Here is a 24,524-nt window from a genome sequence, read left to right on the forward strand (position 1 = left end):
AAAGCTTGTAAAGATGCCCCATAACATGCTACAAACTCAGCATACATAGTAGATGACATAATCAAAGTCTTTTTAACACTTTCCCAAGAAATAGTTGATCCAGCCAAAGTAAAAATATATCCAAAAGTTGACTTCAAATCATCCAACATGCTTATACATAAGCATAAAATTCTTGGTTCTTTGCAAATATCTCATAACTTTCTTGGCTGCAACCCAATGATCATGTCCAGGATCAGATAAATATCTCCCAAGAACATTGATTACAAAAGCAATATCAAGTCTAGTGCAAACCTGAGCATACATCAAACTCCCTACTACACTTGCATATGGGATATTTTTCATTGATTCTCTCTCTAAGTCACTCTTAGGACATTTTTGCTTGCTAAACTTGTCTCCTTTCAGAATAGGGATAGAACCAGGCTTACGTAGATTCATGTTGAACCTTTTGAGCACACGATTAATGTAAGCTTCTTGAGATAAGCCAAGAACTTTTCGCTTCCTGTCACGATGAATCTCAATCCCCAAAACAAAAGACGCTTCTCCAAGATCTTTCATATCAAAGTTTGTAGATAGGAATAGTTTGGTCTCATTTAGTAATGTTAAATCACTACTCGCAAGTAAAATATCATCCACATAAAGAACAAGAAAGATATAACCACTCCCATTGATCTTCATATAGATAAATTGATCAAACTTGTTCTCTATGAAACCAAACGATGTCACAACCTTATCAAACTTCAAGTACCATTGATAAGATGCCTGTTTAAGACCATAAATAGACCGTTTCAATTTGAAAACCAAATTCTCCTTTCCACTTTCCTTGAAACCTTCAGGTTGAGACATATATACTTGCTCACTTAATTCTCCATTCAGAAAAGCATTTTTTACATCCATTTGATGCAACTCTAATTCAAAATGTGCTACTAAAGCCATAATAATCCTGAGCAAATCCTTAGTAGAAATAGGCGAGAAGGTTTCAGTGTAATCAATAACTTCACTTTGAGTAAATCCTTTTGCCACTAAACGTGCCTTATACCTTTCAATCTGACCATTATTGTCCGTTTTGGTTTTGAAAATCCACTTACAACCTATTGGTTTAAAACCCACTGGTAATTCAACTAACTCCCATACATCATTATTCTTCATGGAGTCAATTTCATCATTCGTGGCTTCTATCCATTTAGAAGATTGTGGACTATTAAGTGCTTTACTACAGGATCCACAAAATGACCAATATCATATTCTCATTCTCCAAGGTAAACTAAATGATCATTAGATATCGCATACCTCTTTTCCCTTTGAGATCTTCTTGGAGGAAGTATTTATGGAATACTTTCTATTTGTTGATCATCATTTTGAATGACATATTCCACAATTGGAATTTCTTCAATAACAGGACCCTCATCCATAACAGGAGCAATATGCTCACCCGCAATAGGAGCATTGTCATCAGGGGTAGGGATAGGATCGCTATGATTATCATCTCTTAAAAAAGACATAGGAATAAAAATTCCATGATATGACTCCCCAATTTCAAGAGACGGGGTAGAAAGGTTTTCAGCAACATCAAATTCTAGAAATTTTGCATTCTAAGATTCAACAATTCTAGTACCTCAAGTAGGACAATAAAAGCGATAGCCTTTTGAGTGACTTGGATAACCAATGAAAAAACACTAGATTGTTATGGGATCTAACTTTTTTCAGATTAGGATCATAAATCCTTACTTCAGCTGGACAAACCCATGCGCGGAGATGATTCAAACTAGGCTTTCTACCAGTCCACAACTCCAAAGCAGTTTTGGGTACATATTTACTTGGAACACGATTCAAGATATAAGTAGAAGTCATGATTGCTTCACCCCATAAGAATTCTGGCATATTAGATCTACTCATCATGCTTGTAACCATATCCATTAAAGTGGGATTTCTTTTCTCTGCAACTCCATTTTGTCCAGGGGTACCAGGCATGGTGTATTGAGCAACTATACCATTATCTTGTAAATACTTAACAAAAGGCCCCATGTTTTGTCCAGATTCGGTATACCTGCCATAATATTTCCCTCCACGATCCAAACACACAATTTAATGACTTTCCCTAACTGTTTCTCAACCTCACTTCGAAAAAATTTGAACTTATCAAGAGCATCTGATTTTTCTTTACGCAAGTAAGTGAACCCATATCAAGAAAAATCATCAATGAAGGTGAGAAAATACTTGTTTTTGCATAATGAAGTAGAATAAGGGCCACTAATATTGGTATGCATAATATCTAATAGAGATTGGCTATGACTGACAGTCTTCTTCCTTGTTTTGGTTAACATTCCTCGAGCACAATCAACACAAATATCCCAATCAGAAGCATCAAGAGGAGGAAGAAGATCAACCTTAATTAATCGATCAACTCTTTCTTTGGAAATATGACCTAACCTTTTGTGCCATAGCAATAAATATTTTTCCATAATATAAGATCTCTTAGCCACATTATTCTCAACATTGAAAGAGGAAGCTAAAGAAGCCAATGATAACTTGTAAAGAGCATCAGAAGAAAAATAGTTTCCAATAACTCAGGAGTCAAACATAATGTCAACCTTATTATTCGCAAAAAGAAAAGAATATCCTTGTTTATCCAATAGCAGAATCGAAACTAAATTTCTCTTAAAAGTAGGAACTTAAAAGGTATTGTTCAAAACAATCTTAAAACTAGAATGTAATTCAAGAATGAATGTGCCAACATAGAAAACTTCAACTCCAACATCGTTTCCCACTTTAAGCTTTGACTCCCTCGCATTTGGCTTCTTGAGATCCTTTAGCCCCTACAAAGTAGTAGAAACATGAATTGTAGCACCACTATCTAACCACCAAGAATCAATAGGAACATCAACTAGATTAGATTCAAAACAAACACAAGCTAAAGGTCTACCTTGTTTTGCTTTCTTCTTTTCTAACCAAGTCTTAATTTTGTGACAGTCCATCCTCCTATGGCCCAATTTTTCACAGAAGAAACACTTCACATTATTGTATTTTGACTTTCCATCCTCATGCTTCTGTCCATTCCCATGTTCCTTACCATTACCAGTTTTCTTAGAAACATGGTTCTTATGATTCTTAGATTTTCCTTTTCCTTTGTTGGGCTTGAGTTGAGAAACATAATGAGCAGACTCAATCTTTTCCTTTTTCTCGGCTTGTTTTCCTCAGCAACACACTTAAAAATTAATTCATTGACGCTCCATGTTTGAATATAAGTGTTGTAAGCTGTCTTAATGAGACTAAAAGAGGCAGGAAGTGCGTGAAGAGCATGATGAATAATGTAATTATCAGGTATGAAAAATGTTTTGGCATCTTTAGTTCCTGGAAAACCACTCAACATATGTTCAGGAATTGATATTTTCATAGCAATGAGACTAAGACGATTTGACTTTTCCCATTGTGCATAGAGAGTTCTTTGGGTAGTAGTACTTAAATCAGTAGGAGCATCAGGTTTATCTTCTCGCAAGCAGAAGTCCAAGTCCATTATCCCCAAACTAAATTCTACATCTCGTTTCCACTTCTTGTAGTTGGAGGCAGTCCGAATTTGAATGGAGGCATTATTGTTGTTCATAGAAAAAGAGACTAAAAAGAACAAAAAATGAACACCTTGATTAAATTATGAGCAAAGCAATAAGAAAATATATAAATAGAGTCAAACTGGTCATCATAAACTCCACTTTGGGGTTGGAAGTGTCGCGCTCGCCCCCACTCTTCGCTACCGAGAGTGGGCTTCATTTCAAGAGGTTGTCTTCAACCTCCAGGCGAGTCAAGAGGTGGGTTGCAGGACTCGGTTCAGTCCAGTCGGGTCGGAGGTGGTTTTCCGACCAAAAAATACTTGAATTTGATGGGAATTGTGGGGTTTTGATTGGAATGGTATTTCTAATGTTTCTATGAAGTTTAATTCAAGGGAAACAAGAAGAACAAATAGATCCAAAGCTATAATTTTCTAAAATAATAATAAGGAAAAAGCTTGAAATTGAACATATAAAAGTTGTCCTTACATGAAATTAAACTAAACTTAAACAATATAATCCATGTATAACTAAAATTACTAATCAATTTTAGATTTGTACCACACAATTAAAAAATCAATTAATTAATTTCATAATAATTTTATGTAAAACCCTAAAACTTTAAACATGAAATTCTCATAAATTACTAAACGAAATTTAGTATAAAATATATCAACAGAAAGATAATTTCATGAGGAATAAAAAACATAATGTTTTAGGATCGAACTTTAAACAATTAAATATAAAATAATAACAAAATTAATATGTAATTAGAGAAAATGAACCTAGATCAATTTAATGGTTAGATAAAATATAGATCATAAATCATATACAATTTTCAATCTGATACCACATGTTTGAAATTCATAAAAAACCAGGATACAAGATTGTATATAATTTAGAATACAATGAGAAATTGAAAAAATAATTAAGTACACATACCTTATTCTTCCATAGCAATAACTGAGATTTGGTAGTGCAATACTAACCAACTAAGTCTTCCTCCCTAGATCTCTAAATCAGAAGTAGATCAAATAGATCAACCAAATACCACCATACAATTGTGATGAGACAATATGTATTTATAGAGTTAAGGAGGAGACTTAGCTACATAACCCTAGTTGGACTGGGCCTCCTCATCAAAGGCTTCAGTCAACTAGAAAGCTCACGCTTCTGCTTCAACTACACTTCACACACATGCTAAGTCCATTAACTATAGATCACTAATTATATGGGCTAATATAACAAAAAACTATCTAACAACCCATATTTTAATAAAACAATTAAAATGTTAATGTAAGCCCAAATAAAAGTCTTACATATGATTTTGGTATCATTTCTAAGCACTTATGGTGTTGAATCCAATATAACAATCATATAAGTAGTTTATGATTAGAGTAAACAGAAAGAATCAGAGAAATTCTTTTGTAGGAAACTGATCTTTCTTTTCATGGTGTTTTAGATATGTTTTTCTTATTACATAGTTTGATCATTTTAAGTCAGGAAATTATTTGAGTTTTATGGAAACTATGAACTTTTTGAATTCGTAGACTAATTACTAGCTTCATATGGTGATTATTTCTAACATTATGGGAACTTGAATTTATTTATATGAAGATTAGAGAAGGATTTTGTAGTGATTATTTATATGATGCTTTTTCATTTCTATGTATTTTTTAAGTCTTAATCAGTAGCCTTTGCTCTATGTGTTGGGATGTAAAGGCTTAAGTGAGTGGCCTCAACAACTAGAGAGAGTGTTTGGTATCTTATCAGCTATGCAACCACCTTAGTTTTTTGTACCCTATGAAAAAATCACTCATTGTTTTTACTTGATTACTTTAGAGTATATTTTCCATGTGTACTTTGTTTCTCTTTGCATAATCCATATTTGAAAGTTGTAGAACTTAATTGATTGAACTCAATTGTATGAATTCTATTTCACCAATTAAAGCATGTGTTCTTTGTTATCTTTTTCTTCATTTTTTTAGAATCAATTGGTCAATTTAATTCATGTAACCAATTCAATATGCTTGCAGTAAAGCATTTGAGATTCATTTGTATATTTTCAATGAAAATTATTTTGTTATTTTTTTTCAAGGTTTTTGTTTTGTATATTCAATAGCATAACACCACAATGACCAATGCAAGATACTTTTTCAAGGGATCCATATTGTATTTATAAAAATTATAAGAGTAAGACACTTAGAATACAACTTATTTGATAGGTCCACATCATTCTTATTAGTTTTGTTAATTAAAATTGATTAGCTACTTATTTATTAGGTTCTGTCTCGAATGGCTATTGGTAAATCCAACGCATTCCTCTGTATACTTAGTCCAGTTTAATTGAACGTTGTATAGAAGTTATAAGAGTAAGACACTTTTAAGAAAACTTATTAGTCTGTTTCCTCATCATTGTTATTATGTTTGTTCGTTAAAATGAATTGACTACTTATTTATTAGGTCCTGCCTTCACTCTGCTTCTAAATGGCTATTGGCAGACCCAAAACCTTCCTGTGTGTCTTTAGAAAGTGTGGATACCAAAAATCCACCATAAAAAAAAAACTCCAGTACATGGTTAAAATACAAGGCTAAAGGTCACTTAGTCACATTATCAGGCTCAGACCTGTAAGTCTTGTGAAATTGGGATATTTTCCCAAGGGAAGCATCACCTTATGAGCCGTGAAGTATGGCCTTGCTAGGCTAAGAGGCCAAGCTACACGTCACAAGAGGGCAGGTCCACGAGGCCCTCGCAAAGCGAGGCCCTACTTGTCTTGACGCCAAGAGATGTCAAGGGCACCGGAGCTGTGAATGTAGGAATTCTTCCCTTGTGAATTCCATCCAAGAGAGCCACCCTCACTATGCGAGGCACCCTCGCTATGCGAGGCTCACGGCTGGCCTCCCACGCACGCTTCAGCACTCGGACACAGGTACCCCGAGGCGCCACCCTCGCTACGCAAGGCTCACGGCTGGCCTCCTACGCGCACCATGTCTACAGGAGACATCGTTGTCAGTGTTTGTTTGAGCCATTTCGGGGACCATGGACCTATAACATTAAGCTCCAATAAATTGAAACTAAATAATTATACTCTTTCATTATAATAGTTAATTTATTAATTATGATATTTCTCCACTATAAATTCATAATTGCACTCTTTATGTTATAGATATACTTTTACAGAAATCTTTTCTAAAGTCGTCCATTGATATAACCATCTTACAATAGTTCAACCCTATAATTAATTAGTTTATAAATTAGAATGGAAGAATTACCATTTTACCTTTCTAATTTACTTCTTATTTCTTAAGTACTATTAATTCACTAGTGAATAATTAATCTATAATCTAATTATAGATTTGAGCTCAAAATCATTCAGTTCCAGAATTAACCCTTAAGGGAACTAATATACGATCCGTTAGGAAATATTAGATTCCGTATTGTTGATACATGTTCCCAGCCATCCATGATATTAAATCTCCAAAACAAAAGTCATTAGCCTCATTCTTTGAAGAGACCTTAACGAATGAATCAAAAGATTTAATAAACATGAACAGGAGTTCATGGACACTCAGGATTTAGGTTGATCTATAAATGATCATCAGTTATGATATGAATTACAAGTCTTTATTGTTAAATGGTTTTTGGATAAAGACTTTAATTCATATCGGTCCATGTCATATATAATCATATTATATAAAGCACATTTACCGAGATGTCTTACCACATCAATAATCTGAATCTAGATAATTTGTATCATTATGATACTTAGTAAACCTTACTTACAACTCCGATTAAAGAATTGCATAACTTTAATTTGTTGTTGTTGACTAATTTTATTCATTCATGTGATCTTAATTCTCTCGTACTAATACAAGATCACGTCCTCAATAATGAATATGGAATTTTTCTAATATTTACAAAATTATTCAAACAATAATTCAACAATCTAAATATAACAATAATAATAAACCATTGTATTTATTTATTCACAGAAAAAAAAAACAAATGTCTTTTACATGCTTTTAGGACACACTCCTAACAATCTCCCACTTGTACTTAAAGCAAGTGAGGCATTTCTCTCAATCTCATATTACGTACATGACCCTCGAATTGCTTTGTTGGAAGCGTCTTTGTGAACGGGTTTGCCAGGTTGTGTTTTGATGCGATTTTCAGAATGGACACATCTCCTCTATGTACGATTTCTCTGACTAAGTGGTATTTGCGCTCTATATGCTTTCCCCTCTTGTGGCTTCTTGGTTCCTTAGAATTAGCCACTGCTCCACTGTTGTCACAATAAAGAACAAGTGGTTTCTCCACTTCTGGAACTACTTCCAAATCTGTGTAGAACTTTTTCAGCCAAACTGCTTCCTTAGCTGCTTCACAAGATGTTATGTATTCAGCTTCCATGGTTGAGTTAGCTATACTGGATTGCTTAATGCTTCTCCAGACAACTGCTCCACCACCAAGAGTGAATACTGACCCAGAAGTAGACTTTCTACTATCCTTGTCAGATTGAAAATCTGAGTCAGTATATCCAGTAGGTTCGAGGTCACTACTCGAATATACTAGCATATAGTCTCTCATTCTCCTGAGATACTTGAGAATATGTTTCACCGCAATCCAGTGTTCCAAACCTGGATTTTAACGACTGACAATACCTACTGCATAACATATGTCAGGTCTAGTACATAATATTGCATACATTAGGCTCCCTACAGCTGATGCATGGGGATACTTTCTCATATCCTCTTGCTCTTGTGGTGTCTTTGGACACTGATCTTTGCAAAGAGTAATTCCATGTCTGGTCGGCAATTGACCCTTTTTGGAATTCTCCATAGAGAATCTTTCAAGCACTTTATCAATATAATTTGCTTGTGAAAGTGCTAGGAGCTTGTTCTTTCTATCGCTTAGAATTTTAATGCCTGGAACATAGCTCACTTCTCCCAAATCATTCATTTGGAATTTGTCAACCAACCATTTCTTTACATTTGATAATGTCTCTACATCATTCCCAATGAGTAGGATATCATCAGCATAAAGAACTAAGAAAACCACAATTTTTCATTTGATGTATTTATAAACACATGCTTCGTCAACATTTTGTTTGAAACCATATGTTTTAATAGTTTCATCAAATGTTAAGTTCCAAGATCTTGATTCTTGTTTCAATCCATATATGGATTTCAACAACTTGCATACTTTTTTATCTTGATCCTTCTTTATAAACCCTTCTGGTTGTTCCATATAAATGGTTTCATCAAGGTGGCCATTCAGAAAGGCTGTCTTGACGTCCATTTGCCATATATCATAATCATAGATGGCAGCTATGGATAAAAGTATGCGAATTAACTTAAGCATGGCCATAGGAGAAAATGTTTCTTCATAGTCCACACCCTCTCTCTATGTGTAGCCTTTGGCCACAAGCCTTGCTTTATAGGTCTCTACCTTTCCATCTGCACCAGTTTTCTTCTTGTAGATCCATTTGCATCCAATGGCATTAACATTGTCAGGCAGATCTACAAGTTCCCAGACTGAATTGTAATACATTGATTCCATTTCTTGATTCATGGCATCTTGCCACTTATCAACATCAGGGTCTTCCATTGCTTCTTTAAAAGTCAATGGATCGTCCTTTTCAGTATCTGAAACAAGAACGTGTGCCTCATGTTCGTAGCGAATAGGTTGTCTCAAAATCCTCCCACTACGACGTTGCACTGGTTTTTCCTTTTCAAGAATTGTGGTTTCTTTGGTTGTTTTATCATTAACTGATGAAGAAGATGGAGATGAAATTTTATCTGTCATTAGCTCCTCTAAAACTACTTTGCTCTGAGGTTTAAAATCATTCATATAGTCGTGTTCTAAAAAGGTTGCATTTGTCGAAACAAATACCTTTTGATCACTTGGGCTATAGAAATATCCACCTCTTGAGTCTGGAGCATAGCCCGCAAATATACACACTTCAGACCTAGAATCCAGTTTTCCAGATTTAGGTCTTAGCACATGAGCAGGACATCCCCAAAAACGGAAATGTCGTAAACTAGGTTTACTTCCATTCCATAGTTCTAGAGGTGTCTTTGTCACAGCTTTGGACGGAACTACATTCAAAATGTAGTTAGCCGTTTGAAGTGAATATCCCCAAAACGATAAGGGAAGTGAAGAGTAGCTTAACATAGACTTGACCATGTCCAACAGGGTCCGGTTTCTTCTTTCTGAAACTCCGTTTTGTTGTGGTGTTCCAGGTGCTGTGAGTTGGGATTGAATTCCATGCCCTAGCAAGAAATCTTTGAATTCAAAATCCAAATATTCACCACTACGATCAGATTAGAGTGTTTTTAAAGATTTACCTAATTGCTTCTCAGCTAAGGCTTTGAAGTCTTTAAACCGATCAAAAGTTTCTGACTTCTTAAGCATTAGGTAAACATGACCGTATCTAGAATAGTAGTCAATAAATGTGACAAAATATTCATAACCACCTCGAGCTTCAATGTTAATTGGACCACATACATCACTATGTATTAGCTCTAGTGGTTCTTTGGCTCTATTTCCCTTTGAAGTAGAAGGTCATTTAGTCAATTTTCCTTCTAAACAGGATTCACAAACCGGTAGGGTTCCAACTGTTAGTTCCCTTAAAGGTCCATCTTTAGTTAACCGGTTTATCCTATCTAGACTAATATGACCTAATCTTAAGTGCCATAGATACGTGTCATTTTCTTTAGAAACCTTTTGTCTTTTGTTACTTTGTGGAGCAGCTACTTTAAATAATTCAGAATTATTGAGCGATTTTTCTATTGGATTAAGCATGTACAGTCCATCCTTTTGTTTTGCGTGAAAAATATTGTCCCCATTCCTTGAAATAAAAATCATATTATTATTAAAAGAAATGCCAAAATTTTGTTCATGTAACAATGATAAAGAAATAATGTTTCTAGTAATTTCAGGAATAAATAGCACATTATTCAAAACTAGAAAATTGTTCTTAAAATTTAAACGGTCTGTTCCACATGCTTTAGCTGAAACAAGCGCTCCACTTCCCACTCTCATAGTCATCTCTCCTTACTCCAACTGCTTTGCGGACTCAAGCATCTGCAAACAAGAACAAACATGGTTAGTGGAACGAGAATCAACTGTCCATGATAATTTATCTTGTTCCACCATACAAGCTTCTAGTACAAGTAAATCTGATTTACCTTTCTTTTTCTCTTTTAGCTCGGAGAGATACTTTGGACAGTTTCTCTTCCAATGACCATCGACATTACAATGGAAACACTTTCCTTTGGGTGCCTTTTGTTTGGGGTCATTGTTCTTTTTGTTCTCGGGTGCCTTGGATGACTTCTTTGCCTTTTTTGGATTGTCCTTTTTAGGTTTGCAGTCATTGTTATTTCTTTTTCTTTTCTTCTTAGATGAAGATGGTTTTGCTTCAGCAACATTTGCTTCAGCCTGACTTGAGATGGTCTTATTCAAAGACTCAAAAGTTTGTAATTCATTCAGCAATTGTGTCATATTAAAATCCAATTTGTTCATGACATAATTTGTTGTGAATGTAGAAAAAGCAGGAGTAAAAGACTCAAGTATAATGCTTACTTGTGTCTTTTCATCCATGGCTGCTCCATGCGTCTCAGCTTCATGAAGTACACTGATCATGTTCAAAACATGCTCATGCACAGATTGACCTTTCTTCATCTTAGCATTCATGTAGGTTCTAGTAGCCTCATGATGGCTTTGATCAGATGGGCGCCCAAACATTTCCTTAAGAGATTCTAGTATCTCAAAAGCAGTTTCCATGAATTCATGCTTTGTTCGTAAGACATCACTCATGCTTACAAGCATATAGCACTTAGCTTTGTTATTGGATTGAATCCATGCATCAAATTTGTCCCGAACATGTTTCGGGACATTGACGCCAGGTTCTTCAGGACATTCCTCATTTAGGACAAACTTGTGGTTTTTGCTAACCAACAACAAATTCATATTTGATTTCCATTTTATGAAGTTATCACCTGTTAATTTTTCTTTTGCGATCAAAGCAGTGATGAGATTTCCAGAGATAGACATATTCTAAATAAAATAAAATAAATACAAATATTAATATTATATTTAGAAAAATAAATATCAATGTTTTTGGAAATTAAACGTGATGCATGAGCACAATTAAAACACATAAAATAAAGATTAATTTCCACGATAAAATTTTCTAACAATTAAAGTGTCGCCTTAGAGTCGGTCAAATTAATTTTAGAGAATTTATAAGACATTCTTATCTTTATTGTTTAAAACTTAAAATAACTCTTTATTTTCTCTTTTAAACATTAAAGTACCGCTTAGTTTGGTCAAGTTATGATTATCCCCTGCAAAAGCTTAATCATAGCTTTGTGAGTGTAACCCATTATTTCGGAGTTCATGACTTAATTTAGGACATGCCGCCTTAGGGTCGGTCAAGCCTAAAATATATCATTAGTTCCTATCTATGTAAGAAATACAACCTTGCTATTGATATGTCTAGACACCTTCCTTAGGGGGACGAAAACAAAGCCGTTGCGAGACGCTATTCATATCTCACGGTGTTATATTAATAATGGAGACCATGGGTTATGTTTGAGATATCAACCCTCTCCCACTCACTATTTTGAAATAAGTGTTTTTAACCTAATTAATTCCAAATTAATTACACATCTTTAAACCTTATGGACATAATTAAAATTGGAAAGAAAGCGAGTTTCTAGGTCCATATCCAATTTTAAATTACCAATCATGTTCATCTAAACTTTACTAAAAAAACGCTTTTAAAATAAAGTTGGTTTAAAGAAAATAAGTCATAAAGACTTAAAAATTGGTGTGATATTTTACCAAGTTTTCAAAATAAAACTAAGTAATTTACATGCAATTGATTTCGCAAAACAATTCATATAAACATATAGAACAATCCTAATAATCATGTTTCTACAAATGAGATGCATGATTATGATTGTGTAGGTTTTTATGTATGGCATAAAATGCATGAACATGTTATCAATCACATCAATCACATGAAAATAATTATTTAAATAAATAAATAAACAATAAATGTTGAACCGGGTGCTTTTGGGTATTTCTAATTTTACAACCACTTTATAAATTTAAGAAAATAAAATAAAACCGCCTTGATCTCCACCGGGCTTCTTTACTTTACTGTCGGTAGGATATGTGTCGTTGTTGGTCCAGAATAACAATAAGAAAACAATTTTCTAATTATTTTGATTAATTAAAAAAAACTTTTAAATAATCATTATTTTTCTTTTTCTTTTTAATTAAAATTAGAAACTGAAATAATTAAATAAAATCAATTATTTTTAAAATTAAATTTTGAAATAAGATTTTGAAAAAAAAAATTTGTTAGGATAACAAAATTATCACATTATTTAAATATCAAATTTCTAATAAATAGGATATTTAACATTTTAAAATTAAAAAAATAATAGAATAATTTCAGAAAAATAAAAAAAAAATCTGGACCAGCAGGATGGGGACACGTGACGTCAAACGGGGCTGCCGGGGCTGGACTGTACGGAACTGTACGGATCCGTACGGACCCATCCGTACGGTCTGTATGGACGTCCGTACAACGTCCTGGCAGCGGCTCGGAGGGCAGCCTCGGAGGAGCGGTGGCTGAATTCTGAATCCCGGGCTCCGTTCTGACTTTTGTGTGATCGGAATTATAATTTTATGGTGTCAAAAACCAAATAAAATTACATAAATCATATGCCCTTTAATGGCTTACACAATGATCTAATCATAAACAAATCCTAACCCAAAAACACCATACAATTAACGATTCAACATTCCCATGCATTCAATCATATTAAGCCATCCATTCATTCATCAAAATAAATAAATGCATAAAAACAAACCCACACAAATTCAATATATATATGTGAAGATGGCTCTGGTACCATTTGTTGGTTTTTATTGATCAAATCAGAGATTATACGCAGCGGAACAACAATCAAATTGTTAATTTAATCCCATAAGATTTCTAGATCTACTTCTTCACATGCATACATATATTGAATCAAAGACATGAATAGAAAAATTACCTCAGGTCCTTCCTTGCTGCTATCTTTTTGTATGGAAAAATCCTTGAGATCTCACACCAAGATCTTCCAAAATGTTCTCAGCACACAAAGAACGAGTGTGGGCTCACTATACAAATAATAGGCAAAATCTATTTATCAGATGTTCTCAATACATGAGATCTGATAAAGTTTGGACCTTGGCTTTGTGAAGAACAGTGAATCTTGTATGTATCACTATTCTCTTTCTCTGAGAGAGATTTCTAGATATTTTTCTATCCATGAAAAGTTACGTTCTGAAAAATTGATATCCTATATTTAATATATCCAATATATTAAAATAAAATCTTAGTTATTTTAAACAATTTGAAAATAACTAATCAGTTATCAGATTTTTGTTTAAATAATAATATTTTAATCATATTACAATATCTCATTATTTATTTAAAATTTAAATAACTAAAATTGTGGAACCAAGAAACTTTCTTAGTCTCTTATGTGTGTAGCACAGTGACAGTGCACTGTGCTACACGTGTACCACGTGCTAGTAATGGCATGTGATTTTTCCCAATTTTTATTATAATTTAAATACCAAAAATCTCAAAAATAAATTAATTCAAAATTAATTATATTTTTGTTAAATCAAATAATTAATTAATTACACATAATTATACAATAATTATGTTTGATACATAGAAAAATATTTTACTTATCACATAAGTCCTTTTTGCCCATTTTTGTATTTACCTTTGTGAGTGTTTGTTTGAGCCATTTCGGGGACCATGGACCTATAACATTAAGCTCCAATAAATTGAAACTAAATAATTATACTCTTTCATTATAATAGTTAATTTATTAATTATGATATTTCTCCACTATAAATTCACAATTGCACTCTTTATGTTATAGATATACTTTTACATAAATCTTTTCTAAAGTCGTCCATTGATATAACCATCTTACAATAGTTCAACCCTATAATTAATTAGTTTATAAATTAGAATGGAAGAATTACCATTTTACCTTTCTAATTTACTTCTTATTCCTTAAGTATTATTAATTCACTAATGAATAATTAATCTATAATCTAATTATAGATTTGAGCTCAAAATCATTCAGTTCCATAATTAACCCTTAAGGGAACTAATATACGATCCGTTAGGAAATATTAGATTCCGTATTGTTGATATATGTTCCAAGCCATCCATGATATTAAATTTCCAAAACAAAAGTCATTAGCCTCATTCTTTGAAGAGACCTTAACGAATGAATCAAAAGATTTAATAAACATGGACAGGAGTTCATGGACACTCAGGGATTTAGGTTGATCTATAAATGATCATCAGTTATGATATGAATTACAAGTCTTTATTGTTAAATGGTTTTTGGATAAAGACTTTAATTCATATCGGTCCACGTCATATATAATCATATTATATAAAGCACATTTACCGAGATGTCTTACCACATCAACAATCCGAATCTAGATTATTTGTATCATTATGATACTCAGTAAACCGTACTTACAACTCCAATTAAAGAATTCCATAACTTTAATTTGTTGTTGTTGACTATTTTTATTCATTAGTGTGATCTTAATTCTCTCGTACTAATACAATATCACATCCTCAATAATGAATATGGAATTTTTCTGATATTTACAAAATTATTCAAACAATAATTTAACAATCTAAACATAACAATAATAATAAACCATTGTATTTATTTATTCACAGAAAAAAAAACAAATGTCTTTTGCATGCTTTTAGGACACACTCCTAACAATCGCGTCCTGCCTCCAAGTGATCACATGTGGTGCAGCCTCGCTAGACTTCTCGTGTCCCGCATGCATAGACACATGCATCCGAACATAGGTCCAAAAGGGCTACCTCGCTATGCGAGACACTCTAAAGACCCTGAACCCTCTCTCTATGCAGGACACTTCGCTAGGCTTCCCGCGTGCACCTTGCCTCGCCTCACGCACCCACGGTCTCACGGCCCCCTAAGGCGTCTCGCGCCACCAGCCTCGCGCACCTGGGCATAAAGGCCTCGCGCACCCGTGTGCAAGGGCCTTACGCACCCATGCTCCCGCGGCCCCCTAAGGCATCTCGCGCCACCAGCCTTGCGCACCTGGGCATAAAGGCCTCGCGCACCCGTGTGCAAGGGCCTCACACACCCAAGGTCTCGCGGCCCCTTAAGGCGTCTCGCGCCACTAGCCTCGTGCACCTGGGCATAAAGGCCTCGCGCACCCGTGTGCAAGGGCCTCACGCACCCACGGTCCCGCGACCCCCTAAGGCGTCTCACGCCACTAGCCTCGCGCACCAGGGCATAAAGGCCTCGCGCACCCCATGTGCAAGGGTCTTACACACCCATGGTCCCGCAGCCCCCTAAGGCGTCTCGCTCCACCAGCCTCGTGCACCCGTGTGCAAGGGCCTCACGCACCCATGGTCCTGCGACCCCTTAATGTGTCTCGCGCCACCAGCCTCGCGCTCCTGGGCATAAAGGCCTCGCACACCCGTGTGCAAGGGCCTCACGCACCCATGGTCCCACGGCCCCCTAAGGCGTCTCACACCACCAGCCTCGCGCACCTGGACATAAAGGCCTCGCGCACCCGTGTGCAAGGGCCTCACGCACCCATGGTCCCACGACCCCCTAAGGCGTCTCGCGCCACCAGCCTCACGCACCTAGGCATCAAGGCCTCGTGCACCCATGTGCAAGGGCCTCACACCACCATGGTCCCGCGGTCCCCCAAGGTGCCACGCACCAACATAACCATCAAATACAAAGTACCCGTACGTGTATGGGTGTAGGATGTACGACCATGAGGAGGATAGAAGCGTGACCCTGACATCTACATCACGCAGGTAGTGGAGGTACAAATTTGTACAGAGAGTGGAAACACTATGTGCACACCTCTGACCACGTACCAAGGCGACACCATGACCTTCTGCTCCACCACGACCTGTGCCACTACCCAGACAATGTACCTATGTACAGTCGACCACAATGTATGAGGAGCCATTAGAGCTCCAGTATAAATAGATCATTACCCCTCCAGAAAAGGGGTTGGAAAATTCATTGTGAGCTGAAGCTATGAAGCAATATACAGTTTTTACTCCATTTTTTATCTGTGTTTAACCTTCCATAAGTCCATTCGAGGTTCTCATCTGAACATCACTTGACATACCTTTGAGTTTTCCGATCTAATTTCATTGACGAGATTTCACCGTCAACAGTTTGGTGCCGTCTGTGGGAAGAACAAGCATCAAGCCATCGTTCTTCCATCACTTCCAAAAAAAGAAAGATGCTAAGACGTTCAAAATCCCTATGGCAAATACAAGATGATGAGATTCTCCGGGACGAAGTAGAGCGGAGGGCTTCCAAGAAAGACTCCCCTTCGCCCAAGTATGGAGGTAGACCGAAAGAGCCTCTTCCCCCAAGGGAGGAGAAGGAAGCATCATCCCCGGCCTGACGGAGGTCATTCGGAGCCGCCAGTGCATCCACTTCACTGGCCCCCGGTGGCACCACGCTCAGGCCACCAAGACCTAGGTCCATCGACGCACGGGCCAAGCAAGGGTCCCGGGGTATGCTCGGTAAGTTCTAGCTCAAGGACTCGCTTCTATAGGGATGAGATTCAAGAGTTACATAAAAAGACTCGAAGGCTGGAAACCACGATAGAGAAAATGCAGGAGGTCTTAAATGACCTCTTGCAAGGAAAGTCAAGCATACCCCTTCCTAGGCATAAAGAGAAGGAGCATGAAAAAGGGGAAGACACCGTCCCCATAGACGATGGGGAAACCCGACTTTCCAATAGTAAAACTCCCCCGACAAGGTTCCATGGGGAACCTAGGCCGACGAAATTCCCCCAAGAGCAAAGGCAGAAGGAAGACGATGGTCGTAAGAACGAAGCAGAACTCACCTCAAAAGAAGCACCCCCCGCGGTTCCCCCGAGGAACACCATCAAAGCAAGGGTTCAGTCTGAGGACCCACGAGACTCCTCAAGCAAAAAGAGGAGGGGACTAGACACTAAAATGTGAAGCCCTCGGGACAAAATTACCACTGCACCTGGGGGCCGCAATGATAACGAAGAATTTGACCGTGATTCACCCTTCACAAGGGAGATCCAGGCTGAGCAAATGCCAACTAGCTTCAAAAAGCCTCGCATGACTCCGTACGAGGGTACTACAGACCCAAAATATCACTTAGACTCCTTCAATAACTTGATGAGGTTAAGAGGGGTCAACAACAAGGCAAAGTGTTATTGCTTTGATGTTACGCTTAAAGAAGTGGCGTACAAGTGGTTCAAGAGGTTATGGCTAGGAACAATCAAATTATGGTAGCAATTCTCTGATGAATTACTTTAGCAACACCATGCAGCCTGTGATTACGTCATGCCAATTACCAGCCTCGCTAACATAAAACAAGGCGAGAATGAAAGTCTGAAGAATTATATCCATAGGTTCAATATGGAAGCAACGAAGGTGGGAAGTTTAACCAAAGCAGAGCTCAAGATGGCTATTACAGCCGGAGTATGACCAGGAAGCAGGTTATGGGGTAACATGCTCAAAAGAGAAGTTTCGAATTTGGATGACTTCGAGAGAGAGCACATAAGTACATACGTGTGGAAAAGGGCCATAAGAACTCGAATGTTGAAGAAAGCGAACCTTTCTCCAGTCGCCCTACTACCAATACGTCTGAAGATTCCATATAGAAGGGGGCGTTGTGCTAGAGGGGTCGCTGACCAAGTTTGAGATTGAACTAAGACCATCTAGCCATGAAAAGTCCCGACCCGAGGGGAGATCACCTCAAAAATTGCAAAAAGGGTCTCAAAAGTAGATGCCTGCAAAAATGGTCTCAAAAGTAGATGCCTGCAAAAAGGGTCTCAAAAGTAGACGCCTGCAAAAAGGGTCTCCAAAGTAGACGCTTGCAAAAAGGGTCTCAAAAGTGGACGCCTACAAAAAGGGTCTCCAAAGTAGACGCTTGCAAAAAGGGTCTCAAAAGTAGATGCCTGCAAAAAGGGTCTCCAAAGTAGACGCTTGTAAAAAAGGCATCAAAAGTAGACGCCTGCAAAAAGGGTCTCCAAAGTAGACGCTTGCAAAAAGGGTCTCAAAAGTAGACGCCTGCAAAAAGGGTCTCAAAGTAGACGCTTCCAAAAAGGGTCTCAAAGAAGACGCTTGCAAAAAAAGTACTATGCCTAATGAAGAGAAGGACGCTTCTCGCAAGAAATAATAAGCGTGCGCGAAAATATATAAAAGGATAACTAGAACCCAAGGGGTCAATATATCCTTATAGATATGATCAAGGTGCACCAAAGAGAGACCTATCGAACCCCCTTTCGCGTGGGCTCCAAAGGACCTCGAGCATGATAAATACAAAAAAAAAAAAGAAGAGTCTACAAGAACGCCTAAAGGCCTCCCTATAGACTGGGGGGCAAGTGTGGATACCAAAAATCCACCATAAAAAAAATCTCCAGTACATGGTTAAAATACAAGGGTAAAGGTCACTTAGTCACATTATCAGGCTTAGACCTGTAAGTCTTGTGAAACCGGGAGATTGTTCCAAGGGAAGCATCACCTTATGAGCTGTGAAGTATGGCCTTGCTAGGCTAAGAGGCCAAGCTACGCGTCACAGGAGGGCAAGTGCACGAGGCCCTCGCATAGTGAGGCCCTACTTGTCTTGACGCCGAGAGATGTCAAGGGCACCGGAGCTGTAAATGTAGGAATTCTTCCCTTGTGAATTCCATCCAAGAGAGCCACCCTCACTATGCGAGGCACCCTCACTATGCGAGGCACCCTCACTATGCAAGGCTCACGGCTGGCCTCCCGCGCACGCTTCAGCACTCGGACACGGGTACCCCGAGGTGCCACCCTCGCTACGCGAGGCTCATGGCTGGCCTCCTACGCGCGTCGTGTCTACGCGAGACATCACGTCCTGCCTCCAAGTGATCACATAGGGTGCAGCCTCGCTAGACTTCTCGTCTCCCGCATGCATAGACACATGCATCAGAACATAGGTCCCAAAGGGCTGCCTCGCTATGCGAGACACTCTAAGGACCCTGAACCCTCTCGCTATGTAGGGCACTTCGCTAGGCTTCCCGCGTGCACCTTGCCTCGCCTCACGCACCCACGGTCTCGCGGCACCCTAAGGCGTCTCGTGCCACCAGCCTCACGCACCTGGGCATAAAGGCCTCACGCACCCGTGTGCAAGGGCCTTACGCACCCATGGTCCCGCGACCCCTTAAGGCGCGCGCCACCAGCCTCACGCACCTGGGCATAAAGGCGTCGCGCACCCGTGTGCAAGGGCCTCACGCACCCACGGTCCCGCGGCCCTCTAAGGCGTCTCGCGCCACCAGCCTCACACACCTGGGCATAAAGGCCTCGCGCACCCGTGTGCAAGGGCCTCAAGCATCCACAGTTTCGCAGCACCCTAAGGCGTCTCGCGCCACCAGCCTCACACACCTGGGCATAAAGGCCTCGCGCACCCGTGTGCAAGGGCCTCAAGCATCCACAGTCCCGCAGCACCCTAAGGCGTCTCGCGCCACCAGCCTCGCGCACCTGGGCATAAAGGCCTCGCACACCCGTGTGCAAGGGCCTCACGCACCCACAGTCCCGCGGCCCCCTAAGGCGTCTCGCGCCACCAGCCTCGCGCCCCTGGGCATAAAGGCCTCGCACACCCGTGTGCAAGGGCCTCACGCACCCACGGTCCCGCGGCCCCCTAAGGCGTCTCGCGCCACCAACCTCGTGCACTTGGGCATAAAGGCCTCACGCACCCGTGTGCAAGGGTCTTACGCACCCATGGTCCCCCGGCCCCCTAAGGCGTCTCGCGCCACCAGCCTCACACACCTGGGCATAAAGGCCTCGCGCACCCGTGTACAAGGGCCTCACACACCCATGGTCCCGCAGCCCCCTAAGGCGTCCCGCGCCACCAGCCTTGCGCACCCGTGTGCAAGGGCCTCACGCACCCATGGTCCCGCGACCCCTAAGGCGTCTCGTGCCACCAACCTCACGCACCTAGGCATAAAGGCCTCGCGCACCCACGTGTAAGGGCCTCACGCACCCATGGTCCCGCGGCCCCCTAAGGCGTCTCGCGCCACTAGCCTCGCGCACCTGGGCATAAAGGCCTCGCGCACCCGTGTGCAAGGGCCTCACGCACCCATGGTCCCGCAACCCCCTAAGACGTCTCGCGCCACCAGTCTCGTGCACCTGGGCATCAAGGCCTCGTGCACCCATGTGCAAGGGCCTCACACCACCATGGTCCCGCGGTCCCCCAACGTGCCACGCACCAACATAACCATCAAATACAAAGTACCCGTACGTGTACGGGTGTAGGACGTACGACCATGAGGAGGATAGAAGCGTGACCCTGACATCTACATCACGCAGGTAGTGGAGGTACAGATTTGTACAGAGAGTGGAAACACTATGTGCATGCCTCTGACCACGTACTAGGGCAACACCATGACCTTCTGCTCCACCACGACCTGTGCCACTACCCAGAAAATGTACCTATGTACAGTCGACCACAATGTATGAGGAGCCATTAGAGCTCCAGTATAAATAGATCATTACCCCTCCAGAAAAGGGGTTGGAAAATTCATTGTGAGCTGAAGCTATGAAGCAATATACAAGTTTTACTCCATTGTTGATCTGTGTTTATGCTTCCATAAGTCCATTTTAAGTTCTCATCTGAACATCACTTGACTTACTTTTGAGTTTTCCGATCTAATTTCGTTGACGAGATTTCACTGTCAACAAAAAGAATTTCATTACCTTTACTAAGTAGATCTGGTGAAAAACGTTGGATGTGATATATGTCCTTTTAAGTATGAATGTATTAAGATGATGCAACTATGATTTAAATGAAAGGTTGAGTTCAATATTACTTCTAAATGGGAATTTCAGCTCCTACAGTAGTCTCTGGCTCCTTTCTACTTCTTGAACTACTACTCTTCCTGCTTTCACATTTCAGAACAGAAACCAATATTTGCTTTTTGTAACTTAAACTTAAGAAACAAAAGAAACAACGGTTTTTTGTTGTGAATTCTATTGATGAGAACTTGGGCTATGTTTGGTAGAAGGGAGAAAAATAAACATAAGGTAAAATTTGAAAAAAAAAAAAAGAAAGATGTTTTTTAGGTTTTCGATAAATTAAAAAGAAATAAACCAATTTATTTAAGAATTATTATATCATCCCTAATTTAAATTGGTGTGTACTCTTATTTAATTTACCAAACTTTTATCTTTCCTTTTTGTGAATGTAAATTTTTTTAATGAGCTCCATACCACCCAATCTTTTTATACTCAATTTTTTCTTTCCTTTACTTTTCTTCCAAACAATTTTTTTTTCTCACTACTTTATATACTCCAATACTTTCTTTTATCCCCTTTTCTTTTTCTCCTAATGGAGATATCTCTTTTGGCATATAAATATAGAAATGACTATAATATTAATCTATATGTAATGGAAACCAAATGTGTCCAAGTGGGGTTGTTCGCCTTTACCCTTTACCAGATATTTAAACCAGCAATAGTGAAATGAAAGTTGTTGTCCACTGCAATTAGGCATGACAAGACTTGAAGGTTTAATCATCGAGTACAGTACAAAATATTTGTCTATCAGATAAAATACTTGCTGATATTTTAGTATTCAAGCATAACTCCACCCCAAAATTGCAGGTCCAAGAAAGAATGTATGAGCAGAAAAAACAAAATTTTCTGCCAGTACAACAGGATTGAAACTTAATAAGGTATCTCACCAATAACCCTTACAAGAACATTGACCATCTTGAAAATGATGGAACCTATTCCTATCTCTAACAATAATCTCTCTGCTGAAAACTTTTGAAATCATTTTTGTGACTTCATGACAATCCCAACAAACCCTGAGGTTCTTCACAATCCTTATTGGAATACCTTCTCTCAAGCTTATCAAACCAAAAGCAATTGCAACCTTCTCGCTGTGTTTACACAATGCATCCTCTTTCTCTTCCTCTTCTATATCAAAGAGCACGGGGTTAGTATTCGGCACATAACCAAACAATTTCAGCCGCCTAGAGATCTCTCCTAACATTATCTCAATCTCGCTATATCTAGGATGGGATTTGTCCCCAACAAAGAATTCATGAACCTCACCATCAACCTCAATAATACTACAACCAGGAATCTTCTTAACACCTTTGGCCTTCATAACTTGTCGCACGTTACTAACTCCATCCCACTTCTTTGAATCGGCATATATATTTGACAAAAGCACATAAGCACCATGGTTCTTAGACTCCAATTCTACAATTTTTCTCGAGGCGAACTCTCCCAACTCCAAATTCTTGTACATTCTACAAGCATTAAGCAAAGCACCCCAAGCAGCAGCATGAGGCTGCATAGGCATGCTATTAATGACATTTAGAGCTTCAACTATGCACCCAGCTCGACCATACAAATCAACCAAGCAACCATAATGCTCAATCTCAGGTTCAATTCCGTAGGATGTTTTCATTGAAGAAAAATGCTCTTGACCTTCCTCAACTAGTCCAACCACACTACAACCCCTTAAAACTGCCACAAATGTTACTTCATTTGGCTGAACCCTGTCTTCTTTCATGAGGGAAAAGAGCTCAAGACACTTTTCACCAAATCCATTCATGGCTAGTCCTCCCATGGCACTACTCCATGTGTACACATTCTTTTCCTTCATTCCCCAAAAGACTTCCATAGCCTTATCCATGGCCCCGCATTTCGCATACATATCTATGAGCGCAGTCCCCAAATTCACTGTCATCGTCAACTGGTTTTTTTCTATATATGCATGAGTCCATCTCCCTTGATCCAATGCCCCTAAGTGGGAACACGCGGATAAAACAGAAACCATAGACACCTCGTTCACCTTAACTCCTTCCATTTGCATTAAGTAAAACAAACTCAATGCTTCCCTCGACTTCCCACATTGAGCATACCCCGCAATCATAGCGTTCCAAGCAATGGGATCTCTGCTCGGCATTTCATCAAACAGCTCACGAGCAAACCCAACATCACCACATTTCGCACAAGCACTGACCATAGCCGTCTGACACACTATATCTGGGCCAGAAATCCCTCCAAACACCCTGTAACATGAATTCAAGCAACCCAATTCAGCGTACATGAAAATCAACCCAGTTTGGATATGCGGGTCATTCTCAAACCCATATTTCACGACAGCGCCATGGACCGACGGGCCAGTCTCATGTGCCAATAGTTGGGCACTCGTTCGAATCAGGAAGTTGAAGGTGTAGTTATCAGGGGAAAGATTGTTAACCGAGCGGAGAATTCTGTTGTAAAAGTAAAAGCTTTTTTTGGGCGTGGAGCTTCTGGAGTAAGCTCTAATCATGGAGTTGAAAGCGAAGAGTGTTGGAGTCTCATAATTGCTCAGGAGTTGGTCCGAGTAGGCAAGATTTTTGGGGTTGTGAAGGGCAATGGTGGCGACGAATTGGCCGAACAGGAGATGGTCGTTAAGGAGACCGTTAGCTAGCAGTTGAGCATGGACTTGCTTGATCGCCTTGAGAGTGGTGAGTGCTTCTACTAGAGTAATGGTTGGGTGTTTTGCAATGCATCTTATGGAGCCCATAACGTAATTCGATGTGCCGAACAAGGTTTCTGTTCAGTTAAAGCAAACAGAGAAAATAATCAAATTATCCATACCTAAATAATAAGAAAATGAATGTCCTATACTGAACAATGCAACAAAAGCATGAGAAGCCTAGAGAATTAACAACTTTCAAATTGATATATAAGTATCTTAGTTTACAAGATAAAGACAGGCCCAAATTTCTTATTAAAAATAAAAGGAAAAAAAGATGTCGCATAATCCAAAACAGATGCAGCATACAAATTCACTAGTATATGTGTAACAACTAATTATTTTCTTATTCAATAATTAAAAATGACACTACATCAGTTTTATACA

At 39.0% G+C, this 24,524-nt stretch overlaps 1 protein-coding gene across 1 annotated transcript; it reads right to left on the reverse strand.

The window, feature by feature from the left end:
• Nucleotides 1-22,038: 22,038 nt before the first annotated feature.
• Nucleotides 22,039-24,312, reverse strand: LOC133823127 (putative pentatricopeptide repeat-containing protein At5g40405). The gene has a single exon (XM_062255731.1). The coding sequence runs from the start codon at nucleotides 24,183-24,185 to the stop codon at nucleotides 22,338-22,340; it is 1,848 nt and encodes a 615-aa protein (XP_062111715.1). The 5' UTR covers nucleotides 24,186-24,312; the 3' UTR covers nucleotides 22,039-22,337.
• Nucleotides 24,313-24,524: the final 212 nt, after the last annotated feature.

This window comes from Humulus lupulus, chromosome 3 (genome assembly GCF_963169125.1).
Source record: "Humulus lupulus chromosome 3, drHumLupu1.1, whole genome shotgun sequence".
NCBI lineage: Eukaryota > Viridiplantae > Streptophyta > Magnoliopsida > Rosales > Cannabaceae > Humulus > Humulus lupulus.

Bases quoted from the DNA above. Each gene is read 5' to 3' on its own strand.
- LOC133823127 (XM_062255731.1), bottom strand. From the start codon at position 24,185: ATGGGCTCCATAAGATGCATTGCAAAACACCCAACCATTACTCTAGTA.